At 45.2% G+C, this 14,329-nt stretch overlaps 1 protein-coding gene across 1 annotated transcript; it reads left to right on the top strand.

Annotated features, from left to right (window-relative positions):
• The first annotated feature begins 309 nt into the window (after nucleotides 1-309).
• On the top strand, nucleotides 310-12,998 carry RDH11 (retinol dehydrogenase 11). Its single transcript, XM_028507803.2, has 7 exons — nucleotides 310-1,185; nucleotides 3,518-3,636; nucleotides 3,979-4,134; nucleotides 5,244-5,348; nucleotides 5,929-6,138; nucleotides 8,484-8,673; nucleotides 11,243-12,998. The coding sequence occupies exons 1-7, from the start codon at nucleotides 1,118-1,120 to the stop codon at nucleotides 11,343-11,345; spliced, it is 951 nt and encodes a 316-aa protein (XP_028363604.1). The 5' UTR covers nucleotides 310-1,117; the 3' UTR covers nucleotides 11,346-12,998.
• The last annotated feature ends 1,331 nt before the right edge of the window (nucleotides 12,999-14,329 follow it).

Below are 14,329 nucleotides of genomic sequence, written 5' to 3'. Positions count from 1 at the left end.
TGAAAACCCTGTACAAATATTAGGTAACACAGTAACGAACATGTGACAAAATTGGATAACCTGATGTCCAATCAGTAGAAACTTGTATGAAGGAAACCTCTCCTCTCCAATTGATATGTCGATTTCAATTGACCTTGGAGTCTGTGTCTTTCGATCAAATGGAAACGAATTATCCAGAAGAAAGATTCAGAACACATTCATACAATGCAATAAGGAATCACAGGCAGATATTGGCTAGCGAACCATCCCGCATCTTTGCCCCTTGGAAACCAGATATAGGCCTCGGACCACAGAGCTGCAGGGAATGACTGAACAGGGAACCTTATTCCCATAGAATTTTCGTGGCCTTCATTCAAGACGGGATTAAATACTTTGATGAGTTGGCAAAACCAACCGAGGTGCTACCCTGAGAAATTCATTGCTACCTTGGGGTTCATATTAGTAACCCGAGCCATCAAGAAAACCATATTCTATTACCAAGCAACTGTCAAACTCTAGGAAAATTATGATAATTGCCATCAGAATTCAAAATAGACACAGTAAAGTGATTCTCCCGGGAATGTGTTCAGGGACCAATTACTTCTGCTCCACTGGAATCCCTGAGGAGGAAGAATTCTCACCTCCCCCTTTCTTACCAACTGTCGGGTGCCAACTGTTCCTTTCCTGTGTCAACGGCCTAAAACATTTCCCAGGTGCCAATATTTGATCTCCAGGAGAAACCATGTGGTAACTGCCTAACGATCATTGGGGAAAAGTGAACCGGGGTCTGGACGAGGGCACCGGGAAACAGAGGTCTGGGGAGATTTCCCGAGAACCGCCGGTGGCCAGAAGGGCTGGGGGAGAGCTGGATGGATGACCCCAAAGGCCCTGGACCCTAGATGGTTGGGGATCTGCAGTGCACCTGGCGTCCGATTCAACTTCTCTCGGCGACTGGGAAGAGCACGCTCCCTGCCCCTTAGCCTACGCCAGGCTTTGGACTACATTTCCCAGACGGCCTTGCTCTCGGCTTTGTGGTCGTACTAGACTAGGGCGTGTTAGGGAAGAGAAACCACTTTCGGTGAGCACCGCGGGAGCATCACCGTACGTGGTTACCCCGCCGCGGCTGCTGCCCCGCAAGATGATTGGGGTCCTGCTCCTGCTTCTCCTCCTCCCCCTTCTCTTGTACATCGCTGCACCCCAAATCAGGTCTGTGCAAATGTAATGCCTTCTCTTGAGAAGTCTTTGTGGGGGAGGGCGGTATTAATCCTGAACGATGAATCCGTACTTCAACAGAAGGAAAAGGAAACGTCCACGTGGGCCGGGTTAGGTTGATGGGAGGAGGTCCCGCTGCTCTAGATGCGGGGAGGGTGCTACCATCGGACCCCAAGCCATGGGAAGGGACTGCAGTCCGGAGCTCCCTGCTTTGTTTCTCCTGGTCCCCTTTTCCATCTAAGCAGCCCTTGCTTCCGACTCCAGCGAACCCCGAATGCCAGGCTATCTCAAAACACTTAAGTTTACAGCTTTGGGGGCTTCAGACCCCAAAATAAGGTGTGGACTTCAAGACTGTTTTCCCCGTAGTTCCCATGCCTTGAACCAACTCTATTTAGCCTCTTGCTTCCAGCCTTTCAAGTACAATGGAGCGATTCAACTTTCTGCTTTCTGAAACTGGCTCTTGACGGGAGTCGTGACATCTGCATCTCCATTGCTTGCTCCCTGGTTATCGTTAGATTCTCCGTGCCTCTCTGGGCGATGTTATAAAGGAGGGAAAATGATAACCCTGAGCCTTGTCCTGCTTTTGGAGCAGAATGATTGGGATCGGGGGCGAGCCCTGGGATTTCGGGGTGGGGCGGAGAGGGTCGTGGTCTCCCAATCAGGTGGTAAACCAGTCAATGGTTGAGCGCCCCGAGGCAATCGGCTGTGAGCTAGAAAACAGGCAGCCCGCCGATTGGTTGTGAGTAAATCACCAGTGGTGACGGCGAACCAGAAACGGAAAGGACACAGAGGGGCGGGGTAGGGTGGTGCGGGTCGCTGGATGGTGGGACTGTCACCGTCCCAATAAAACTGGGAGGCGCGCTAGATTACACCACCTTTTCTTACCCAGTTCACCTCTTCTTCCCCCCGCCCCCTCCGCCCCCCCCCCGTGCCTCTCATCCAATTGTATTTTTCCTCTCTGAACACTCAGTGCTCCCACCCCCAGGCACACTCCGCGCCAGTACTCAGAAGAAAACGGCTGTTTTAAAAAATCTTTCCACCACGAGATCCTCTTATCTACATAGAATGTCACTGAAAAGTTGAACCTGAAATGAAAACAGTGCTCATTATCTCAGCGAGATTTTTCTGAGGAAGATAATACCCTAAGAGCCATGTCCCTAACCCCCTAGTTCTGTCATGGGAGCTGGGCCAGAGCTGGTCTTTCCCAGTTGATTGTCCTCTTCATTTCTGCTTAAGCTGAGTGGAGGTTCTGAGACATTGTCCCTCCTGGAGCTGAAAGGATGTGGGGAACTAGCAGAGGAGGCTTATTCTTATCCGCCTGGTTACACTAAGTGGATAGCTTGAGTGGCTAGGAGTGTGTGTGGCTTGCAATTCCAAGTTCAATGAAAAAGGCTGAAATGCCCTTTAAAGTGCATCTCCTAGTCAACAGATTCTTTTAACATGAGTTTCAAGACTGGCAGAGAAGAGAAGAGAATGATCTGAGGCCTGCTAACTCCCGTTTGTGTATTCATTCTTCTCAAAAAGGATCGTACAGTGCTTCAGAACAAGGACTCTAATTAAACTAGAACTTGAATCTCAGCTCCCTTTTGTACTTATTTATGTTTTCTTGGTCTTATGTTTAATAGTGTGTGTGGTTTTTTACTGTTTCTTTTGTCCCAGATTGACAAGCTTTCATAATATTAACTTTTTATGTTGGCTTAGCTATTTATCAAGGCCATAAAGGTGCCAATTAGTGATATAAACCGATTGGCATAAGTGGGCCAGTTCATTCTTCTTCCAGACTGAGTCCTGTGATTTCCTGAGCCTATGGAAGAGCTCAGACCGAAGTCAGATTCCCAGCTAATCAAATATTCATCCAGTTCTTACACGGTAGGGAGTAGCTCTAAGTAATTATTATTGCCTTTGAAATAGCCTCACTTTTATTCTTTAAAAAAAGATTTTATTTATTTATCTTTAGAGAGGGAGAAGGAGAGGGAGAGAAACAGCAGTGTGTGGTTATCTCTCGCACGCCCCCCACTGGGGACCTGGCTCACTACCCAGGCATGTGCCCTGACGGGGAGGGGAATTGAACCAGCACCCCTTTGGTTCACAGGCCAGCACTCAATCCACTGAGCCACACCTGCCAGGGCCTCACTTTTATTCTTGAGCGAGAACAGAAAACTTTCATTTTCTTGCTTCCAGCCTTCCTTAAACATATGAAAGAACAGCAGTGGAAAGAAGCAAAGCAAACCCCATCTTTGGGGCCTGAAGGCGCAGGGGGTTGCAGGGCCCTCTGGCTGAAACAAGGAAAATGAAGAGCTGATGAGCTCTCCTTCTCTGTCTGCAGGAAAATGCTCTCCAGCGGGGTGTGTGCGTCAAGTGTCCAGCTTCCCGGGAAGGTGGCCGTGGTCACCGGAGCCAACACAGGCATTGGGAAGGAGACAGCCAAAGAGCTGGCTCAAAGAGGCAAGTTTATCCACTTCTGACTCCCTCCTGCTGCTGCCGTTTTACCTCCCAGGATGATGATGATTCTCATTTACTTCCTCCAATCCTGAAAATCGAGAACGTTCCAAGTGCCCGGCAGATTTGCTGGTCTGAATCCAGCACAATGCTTCATATATAATGGACACTTAATGAATGTTACTGATTTATTTTTCTTTCCTAAAGTACTCATCATATACCTCTGTTGAGAAGTAGGAGTAAAAAAAAAATAAAAGAGGAGAAAATAACATTCAACAGCAGTATCAGAGCTATAATACCCACTCCCAAGCAGAGCTGACTATTTGTCTCTTATATGTTGATTGACAGGGGCCCGTGTGTATATAGCTTGCCGGGATGTGCAAAAGGGGGAGTTGGTGGCCAGAGAGATCCAGACCGTGACAGGGAACCAACAGGTTTTGGTGCGGAAACTGGACTTGGCTGATACTCAATCTATTCGAGCCTTTGCTAAGGGCTTCCTGGAAGGTGAGTGTAGAACCCGAGACTGTGTTGTGGGTCTTGTGATCGATGTGGCAGATTTAGCTAAAAGGAAAAGATTGCTCTCCCTCTCTAATATGTAGAAATGCCATATCAGATATAACCAAAAGCTTTTGATTCACAGTTGAACTCATTAGTAACAAAGGGGAATCCTCAACAGGCAGCAATAAAAGTGAACTCAAAAAGTCATAGCCGTACATAAAAACTAAAGCCAAAAATCCCACAGGAGTTTCAGAGTTCAATACGAGTTTTAGGGTGTGGAAATGAGGCCTCGGGTCCTTGAGAGCTGGGGAGCGGTGTCTGAGGCTCCACATAAGGTTGGGATTCACAAAAGGCCATCTGGCCCATGGTTCAGGAGATCAGAAAAGCCCAGGCCACCAGCTGAGAGACATTACAAAGAAGCTTATCATCTGTTGATGAACAAAGAATCATCCACAAGAAATTAGAACCTCAATCTGGCATCGTCTATGGGGGACAAGGTACAAGTCACACCTCCGAATAGTGCAAGAACCTTAAGCTGAGAAATCAACGTAAAGCCCAATAGTAACACATGAAAAACAAATCCAAGAGCCTTCTGTAAGCATATCCTCTTAGAACCCAGAGAGCCAGGCCTCCCAAGAAAAACAACATCCACCAGTTTGAGCACCTAGTCAGAAATTACTAACCACGTGAGAAAATGAACCGTGAGGGAAAGTTGGCAGATGCAACAAGTGAACCCAGTATTTCTTTTGGGGCCTGACTCCCAGTGGTGGGGGTGCATAGAAAATGTCATTTTTTCCTCTTACTTTGGAATCTTCCCATTTAGCTGGGAAGTCTTTCTGTTGGGAAAGGCGGATGGAACATTTCCCAGAAGCAGTAAGTAAGTAGCTCCTGAATTGGAAGGACTACAGAGGCCATTTGATAGTGTAAGATGGAATTTGAGCATGTAGTAAAAGTATGGAGGAGTTCCCTAAAGTCTTAGAGTGAAAACAGTACAAAATAAGTATAAAGGGAACATGGGGGAAAGATTGAAGTCCTGCATCTCCATTTCCAGAATCTGGGTGTGTGGCAGATTTCTAAGACGTAACAGCCACGGTTCTGTCTCCTCTTCCCTGCAGAGGAAAAGCATCTCCACATTTTGATCAACAACGCAGGAGTGATGATGTGTCCCTACTCCAAGACAGCAGATGGCTTCGAGATGCACATAGGAGTCAACCACTTGGGTAAGAAATCTGGTCTCATCTCAGAAGCTATAGGGAACCTAAAGTTCTCCTTGGAAAACTTAGGGACAGATTGAGTCTTCTTTGTGGTGTGATTGGACCTCTGGCGTGAACAGACCATAAGTAAACAATACATATCATCATCCTGCCTGATAGCACAGGGATAAACTTGAGGCCCACTTGGCTCTGCCTACTTTTTCATCTGTGATTCAGATTCAGTTTACCTTGGGGCATTTTGAACAGCCTAATCATACTGGGGGTGGTGTTGCTTTCTTTGGAGTGGCCCTTGTGGCCAGTATCAGGCAGAGGCTGCCTACTCTTGAAGCGTGATAATAATCAAAGTTGGAAAGAGACAGGACATCATGTTCATATTCACATAATCCAGACGTACCTCACAGAAGGGCGTCTTGTGTCTTTGACTGTTTCTGTCTCCTTAAACCCATGCTGAACTTGTTCGGCAGGTGATAACGAATGAATGAGGCAAAAAGCCTTATTCCTGAGTTCTCTGCTTCCCATAGCAGAGTCCTGCTCACTTCACCCCTGCCTGGTTCCTGAACTCAGTTAATTCTGTTTTTTCTTACAGGGCACTTCCTCTTGACCCATCTGCTGCTAGAGAAGCTGAAGGAATCAGCCCCATCAAGGGTAGTGAACGTGTCTTCCCTAGCACATCACCTGGGAAGGATCCATTTCCATAACCTTCATGGCGACAAATTCTACAATGCAGGTCTGGCCTACTGTCATAGCAAGTTAGCCAACATTCTCTTCACCAAGGAGCTGGCCCGGAGGCTAAAAGGTAGGCTTAGAAGAAATGAGCATGGACCCCGGAGTCAGGGAAGTAGCTAAAAAACCACAGAAATAGCGACTGTTTTCTGGAGCTTGTCCTCTGGACAGAACCTGCTTCCGTGACTGCGTCTGGGTTTAGTTTGGAAAAGCAGCCCACAGTGGGATGTTAGAGGCAACTCCCGGGGGTGGGGAAATGCTGACTGAGTCCGAAGGCTTGGCTTTCCCACTTACTAGCTGTGTGACCCGCGGTAGGTTACTTAACTTTTCAGGACTGACTTCCTCATGTGGAAAATGGGACTGCTTTGCAGATTGTTGTCATAATTAGCTCAGGCTTCGTGAGCTAGCCAAGGTTTTTTACTCACAGTGAAACCAAGTGGAAGGGAGGGACCTGAACTGGCACGAAATGCAGTTATTAGGATAAAACAAGAGCTGGGATGGGGCCGGAGGGGCGGGGTGTCTCCCTAACAGCAAAGGGTCCGATATAAGGGAAAAGTATGCTTGAGGAGGGCAATCTCCAGTCACAAGTAAACAGAGTTCCTTTGCGCCATTCACTCTGGATTTCCAGTAAAGACAGAGGAAGTCCAGGCTGGGCAGTTGCAGTTGCCCAGGAGTTGAAGTGTGCAGAACTCAGGCTTAAGGAATCAGACACAGATGCCCGGTTGTTGGAACAGGATCATCAAACCATACAGACCACTCTGAGATGAGGCTGAAGGAAGCTGGTGGTCAGCTCAGTTCATAGGTCCAGGCTCTGCCCAGTACATGACATTCTTTATCGGCTCTATCCAGAGAGTTGGTCAGGGAGATAGCATGGCCTGGAGGTGGGGAAATGGGCTCAGGATCAGAATAAAGCAGAGGCTGCGTGAATGAAGAAGACCGATAGATAGATGTGAGGATTAGTGGGAAATGGCTGCGGCGCAATGAAAGAAACCTAGGCATTTCAGAAGAGTCCTTCATTCAACCATTCAACAGACAGGTTTTCAGTGCCTGTGCTATTCTGTGCACTGGATTGGGGGCTTGGGGTCAGGGTGGTGCCCAAGGCAGGTTCAGTCCCTCCCTTGATTTGCTTTAGATCCAGTGGGAGAGGTAATTAACACGTACTTACACAACTGTCACAGGTAAAATCAGTCTAATAATACATGAGTAATTTTCATTGTAGAAGTTCAAATAATGTGGAAGTATATAGAGTTAAACGTGAAAGCCCCCCTTCACTTACTCCCCTCCCTCCCCACCTTATTTTTCTCTCCTCGAGAAACCACGGCCAACAACTTTCAAGGTACACCTTTCCAGGCATCTTGGGCATTTACGTACTACATATTTATCATGTATAAGGAACTGAAATTCCAACATGTAGTCTCTTGGAGATCTTTCTGCATAGTACATAGAGGTTTACCCCACCCCTTTTGTTGGCTGCATAGTGTTTCACAGTACAGATGTGCCTTAGTTTATCCATTCATTTCCTTAACAATCTCTAGGTTGGTTCTTTGTTGTTGTTGTTGTGTAATTATAATTGTGTAAATGCTATAAAGGGGAAGTACAAGGACCTGTAACAGATTTGCAGGGGGCCTTACTCAGTCGGAGGGACCAGGGTAGACTTTTCTGGGGAAGTGAGTCGCAAGCTAAGCCTTTGCAGGGTGATTAGAAATCAGATGGGTTACAGCGTGGGGCAGACGAGGAGGCTGAGGAACATTTCAGGGAGAGAGGAGCCAGTGCATGAAATGTCGGGCTCAGTCTGAGAAACAGAGAGGAAGCTGTTGTGGTTGGGACTGAGGATATAAAATATGGGTCATGTAGAGTAGAGGTCGAGTTGAAAATAATACAAGTCCACAGTCCTTTATCTGCAACTTGTAAAATCTACAAAGGCCTAAAAATTCATTTTTTTAAACAAGCTCGACACCAAAACACATTGGGCCACAAAACCTCACCTGTAATAGGGAGAGTAGGTAATAAACAGCATATGGGTATGTATTATATTACCTTTGTGATACAGAAGAAAGTTGGAAACATTTCTGGCCCCCAGGTTTCCAGTGAAGAAATGGGGACCTGAAACAGCATGTGAATAAATGCCATTTCTAAATGTATAAACACCCCAGACAATATTCTAAGCTCTTTTACATATGAACTCATTTAATCCTCAGAATGATCCTGTGAGGTGCAGCTATTATTATCCCCACTTTACAGATGAGGGAACTGAGTCACAACATCCAGAGCTTGCCCAAGGTCACACAGTTAATGAGTGGCAAAGACAAGATTTGAAACGGGGCGGTGTTTATTCATGTCCTCTGTTCTTTTTGGCCATTCAGCAACATTAAGTTCTGTCTTTCCCTCTCTCTGTGGCATGCACCCCCGCCCCATCAGGCTCTGGCGTTTCGACATACTCTGTACACCCTGGCACGGTCAAGTCTGAACTGACTCGGCACTCATCTTTCATGCAATGGATATGGCGGCTTTTCTCCTTCTTCATCAAGACCCCTCAGGAGGGAGCCCAGACCAGCTTGTATTGCGCTTTAACAGAAGGTCTTGAGATTCTAAGTGGGAACCATTTCAGGTATGAATATATTTGTTGTTGAAGATGGAATTTTATTGCCTAAAGGAAATAATTTGGATTATGTTTGATATACCGTGTCCTTTTTTAAAAAGCACGTTGCCTCCCTGGCTGGTGTGGTTCAGTGGATTGAGCACCAGCCTATGAACTGAAGGGTTGCTGGTTCAATTCCCAGTTGGGGCACATGCCTGGGTTGCAGGCCAGGTCTCCAGTAGGGGGCACACAAGAGTAAACCACACACTGATGTTTCTCTCCCTCTCTCCCACTCTCCCCCTCTGTCTAAAAATAAATAAATCTTTTAAAAAAATAAAAAGTGCATTGCCTAACATAGCTTTTGCTCTTTAACTCTAGACTTTTTACCTTTTAATAGGAGAGTTTGACCCATTCACATTTTTTGTGTGGTAACTGCTAGGTTTGGCTTTATTCATGTCATCTTTTCTACTGATGATTATACTTTCTGATTGTTTCTTTTATTCCTGTATTTTGTTATGTCAATTCATTTTTCTTTGTTCCTTTTTGGTCTTCTAATTCTATTTTTTTATATTAAAAAGATTTTGAACTTGTATTTCTCTACTGTCTTCGGGACTGAAATAGTATCAGTGGACTCCTTTCTTGAATGAGTGAAGACTTTTAAAACTTTTTATTATGGATAATTTTGAATATGTGTAGTAGTAGACAAAATAGCATGTTAAATCCCCACATACCCATAATCCAGCCCCCACAGCCATTAACTCATGGCCAGACGTACCCCTTCCCGTATTTTTTTTAACTCATATTATTTTGAAGAAAATCCCAGGTGTCACATAAGATCACATTCTTAACAGGTTTTCATCTCTACCTTCAAGATTTTGTGGAAATGACCCAAAATTTTAAAGAATAGACTATACATAAAGTAAAAGTAGAAAAAGACATAATCTGGTCTGTGCTTTACAAAAGCATCCCTGGTGACTTTGTTTACGGAGTGAATAAGTACCCTAGGTGAGAGATAAATCCTGATTTAGGGTAATGACAAGTGGAATGAAAAGAATGGCTAGGTGAAAAGGCAGAATTTTTACCACTTGTTGACCAACTGGGTGAGGGAATCGGGGAAGATTTGGTGACTTGAGTGGAAGCCTGCGCTACAAGGAGGTCAGTGGTGACATTGACTGAGAGCATATGTGGGGAGTCTTACCATGCTGATTAAAACCCCACTGTGAATGTCAGCACCATGGCTGTGCATGTGCCTTAACCACATGCAAGTAGCTCTTACTGTAGTATCTGAATAATTTTTACAGCACGCCATAGCTTACCAGGCACTGTCGTGTCCATTGTGTCATTTGCTCTTCACCATAAACTTGAGGGTAGGCATAGTGCAGTGGAGGCTGCAGAGGCCAAGTCATTTGCAAACTCATACAGAGCTTCTGCTCCTCAGTGATGGACTTCTCACTCAGAAATGGCACGTTGTGCTGGTGAGTTCCCTTAAACAGAAGTACTATACTTATACAGCTTGTTTTTTAAATGCTCTGTTTATTTTTAGAGAGGGAGAAAAATAGCAATGTGCATGAGAAACATTGATCTATCGCCTCTCGCACACCCCCAGCCGAGTGGCCTGGCTGGCAGCCCAATCATGTGCCCCAACCAGGACTCAAACCTGCAACCCTTGGTTTGCAGGATGACTCCCACCCACTAAGCCACATCAGTCAGGGTGTAAGACTTGTTTTTTAAATGCAAAGATTTCTTTAAGTGGTTTTCCTTAAACTTTTGTGCATTTAAGAACCATCTGGAGAACTGGTTAAAAACAGATTCCTAGGCCTCAACCCCCGAGAATCTGATTCGGTAGGTCTGGGGTGGACCTGAGAACTGGCATTTCTGACGGGTTTCCATGTGATGCTCCTGCTGCTGGTGCACAGCCCGCACTTGGAGCGGCACTGTCGTGATGGACACAGTGGGAGGCATTTGCTTCACATCGTTATCCCAGACTTGTCAACTCAGCCTTTTACCTTCAGAATTTGCTTAGAATGTCCAAGAAGCAGTTTTCTTGAAATAGTATTGTTTTTAAGAAGTGCTTTTTATATGATTTCAAAGACTGTGATGATTAAATATATACACACAAAGGGGTAGATTAAGACTAAGTGATATGCATTTGCATCAAACAGAGCATTCTGATCAGAGGTGGTCTAGCGAGCTCCATCCTGGAAATTACGCTTTCTCTGGGGTAAAGACTGGAGAATGGAGACATAGCATGAACCCGGGGCTGGGAAGTGCCTCAAGGACGTGCCATCCCTGGGTTGGTTTTCTGTCTTATTTCTTATCCCAGGCAGAGAACAGGCTCCATTCTTTCCTTTAATTTTTAAAAAATTTATTGATGTTCGAGAGAGAGGAAGGGGGACAGAGAGAGAGAACCATCGATTTGTTGTTCCACTTACTTAATGCATTCATTGGTTCATTGGTTACTTCTCATATGTGCCCTGACCAGACATCGAACCTGCAACTTTGGTGTATGGGGGTCATCCTCTAACCAACTGAGCTACCTGACCGAGGCCCAGACTCGGTGCTTAACCCTGTGCTTCACACCTCTCTCTTTCCCTTCCAGTGACTGCCATGTGACATGGGTCTCTGCCCAGGCTCGTAATGAGACAATAGCACGACGGCTCTGGGACGTCAGCTGTGACCTGCTGGGCATCCCTACGGATTGACAGGTGGTGGCAGTTGGACCCAAGAGAAGTGCGCAGCAGACTACTCTGTACTCCCTGCCAAAATGATTCTCCTTCAGGATGGCCAAAACCTTGGGCACAAAGAGAGCAAACCTTTCAGAGTTGCCAACTTGGTATCTGATAAGAGCCCAGCGTACACTGCTAGATTCATCAAAACACCTTGCATTTGTCCAAATTTACTTTGCTCCTGTTATTACAGTTACTAGAGACCCCGTAGGATAGGTACACCTTTGTGAGTACACCCACAAGCTCATGTTTTCCTTCTGACACCTACTACCCCGCAGAACCTAAGCTGTGGCAGGGTTGGTTTGTGGCAGTTTTGTTCACAACGTAGTTCCTCCCAACCAACCAACCCTCACTTCAAGAGGGCCACACCGCAGCCTCTGCCAAATGCCCAGAGTCACAGTGGCTTGGCACAAGAGCAGGGCTTGTCCCTTATCTCCTAGTAAAACCATCATGGTGCCAGCCTCTGGATTCTTTGGGGAAATCTAACTGAATCGGGATCGTGGTATGGCTGTATCTCTGACAGCCTAAAGCTGCTGCTGTCCGGGCCCTTTCCCATGCCTGGGCCCGGGAGAACTTCCTCTTCTAAGGGGCGAGTGGGTTCTGGAGGATAGCAGAAATGAAAATCAAGTCTCAATTCTCATTTTCCTGCTGTTTCTCGGACCCGCAAGGAGATAGTGAAAGGAGCCGCTTGAGAGGGTAGGCCTCCTGACTTCCGTTACTGACCTCAGACCCACAGAGGCCCTCCTTCCAGTGCCTTGGTTTCCCTTAGACAACCAGAGGATGGGAAAGGCTCTTGGGTGATGGCTACTGAGTATGTGTGTTCCTGTGAATTTTTGCAGTTGGGAGCATTTTCACAAAACTCGAAATAGCCCTAAGGGAACAACAGTGTTAAACCAGACCCTGATGCAGGTAGATGATCAGAGATGGAGCCAGCTAGTGTCACACAGCCTCTGGTGCAAATGGGTAGAGCTGCAAGGGGAAGCAGACTGTTCACATCTGTAACTACCCACCAAGAAGCACATGGGTAGCAAGAAAGAAGTTCCAAAAAGAGAGTAAGCCTGCAAGATAGTGAAGGGACTAATTAAGGATTTTTTTTTTAAAGCTGAAGATGCTAATATCCAGCTATAGAAGAATTAAAGGAAAAATACCCCTCGATTTTTTATTCAGCAACATTAACTTAAGAACTGATACTGGTAGTTACAGTTGATTTAATAATCTTTTAGGGCATTTGCTTACATTATCTTGACAAGCTTAAAAAGTCTACTTCCTAAAAAATCAAAAAGCTACATTGTATTTGGAGAACTTTTATCAAAAGAAATGTTGCCAAAGGAAGTCCGAGGAATTGGTAAGGTTCCATCATCTGTTTACAGTATGTCATCCTAATAGAATTTGTGATTTTCTTGGACCAACAATTATATATTCACTTTGGTGGGGGAAAGTGTAATTGGACCAGTCTTCTCATATTTGTAATTTAATAATTGCTACACTTGTTTTGACCATTGAACTATATATTTGGAAGTGGTTATTTTATGGAAAAATTGCAAAACTTGATAATAGTGCAGTGGAATAACTGAATTCATATTTTACTTAATTGAACTGTTGATGACAAATAAAAAATTTTTGATTACTTACGTTTTTTTAAAATTATTTATTTATTTTTAGAGAGAGGGAAAGGGAAGGAGAAAGAGAGGAAGAGAAACATCATGTGTGGTTGTCTCTCATGTGGCCCCCACTAGGGGCCTGGCCTGCAACTCAAGCATGTGCCCTGACCAGGAATCGAACTGGCAACTCTGGTTTGCAGTCCACACTCAATCCACTGAACTACACCAACCAGGGCACTTATCATGTCTTAATTTACCAGAATAAGAACTACAAGAATTAAAGGAAAGTTTACTTAGGGTCAACAGAAGAAAACAAATGAAAATTTAATTATAGTCAAAAGAAGAAGACACTTCATTATTACAGTTATGCAATCGTTTCTCATTATAAGGCTAGTTTGTCCCAAAGTCTAGCTACAGTACAGTCTCAACTGAAATGCCATTAACTTCAGTTGTGTAATAATCTGATCATTCAGTTATCCATCTGCTTTTCTTTTGTGATGCTGTTCAAGGATTACTTCTTCCTTGTTATTTATCTCCTTTTTGTACTTGCCCCTTCTATAACAGTGCTATGGGACTTTAGAGTACCCTGCCTGCCACCAACAATCTCAGACTTTGCTATGTTTCTATGCTTAACATTAGGAGCTTAACAAGTTTCTTGAATCAATGGTTAATGAACTCAATCTAGTAAAAACAAGGGTCCAGGAGATATAAATCACAATCATTTCCTCCTGAACAGTCACGTATCTTTTAATGCGTGTGGGCAGTTTTAAGTGCAGTCCTCCCTCGCTGTATCGCGGTTCACTTATTGCGGCTTCACTGTATCGCGGGTTAAAAAAAAAAAAAAAATACAGTATTGGGCTGCTAAGCAAACATTCCAGAACCAGCTCCATAGGCAAACCATGAAATCAGTGAAAACAGTAATCTCTTTCCAGTGAACCATGGAAACCCATGGGATGCAGGAAAGGACTTTGTTACTGTTAACACATTTCCCTTAGTAGAAATGGGACTTGAAACCGAGTCCCCCACGCTCACATTATAAATTACCCAACCGCGCAGAGAATCTTTTCATCACCAGAGTGTGCCCAGACCCTCGCACAGTGACTACGTTTAACATTAACAAACATCAGCTGACTGAACGAAAAGCACTAAGGCCATCCCGGCCGCCGAAGGCTGAGTACATTTTGGGGGGTCACATTCCTCGGGGAACGCTTCTGAAAGCAGGTAGCCCTGGTCGCTTGAACTCCCCAGGAAAAGTGCGTTACCGCTCAAGTGCAGGCGGGAACCTGGCCCGACTACGTTTCAAGGGCTGAACGCTAACTTTTGGTCAGGACACGAACTAAGGAAGTTAAGGGGGCCAAA

Source organism: Phyllostomus discolor, chromosome 1 (genome assembly GCF_004126475.2).
Source record: "Phyllostomus discolor isolate MPI-MPIP mPhyDis1 chromosome 1, mPhyDis1.pri.v3, whole genome shotgun sequence".
Classification (NCBI taxonomy): Eukaryota; Metazoa; Chordata; class Mammalia; order Chiroptera; family Phyllostomidae; genus Phyllostomus; species Phyllostomus discolor.
This window is presented reverse-complemented; position numbering and strand designations above follow the sequence as displayed.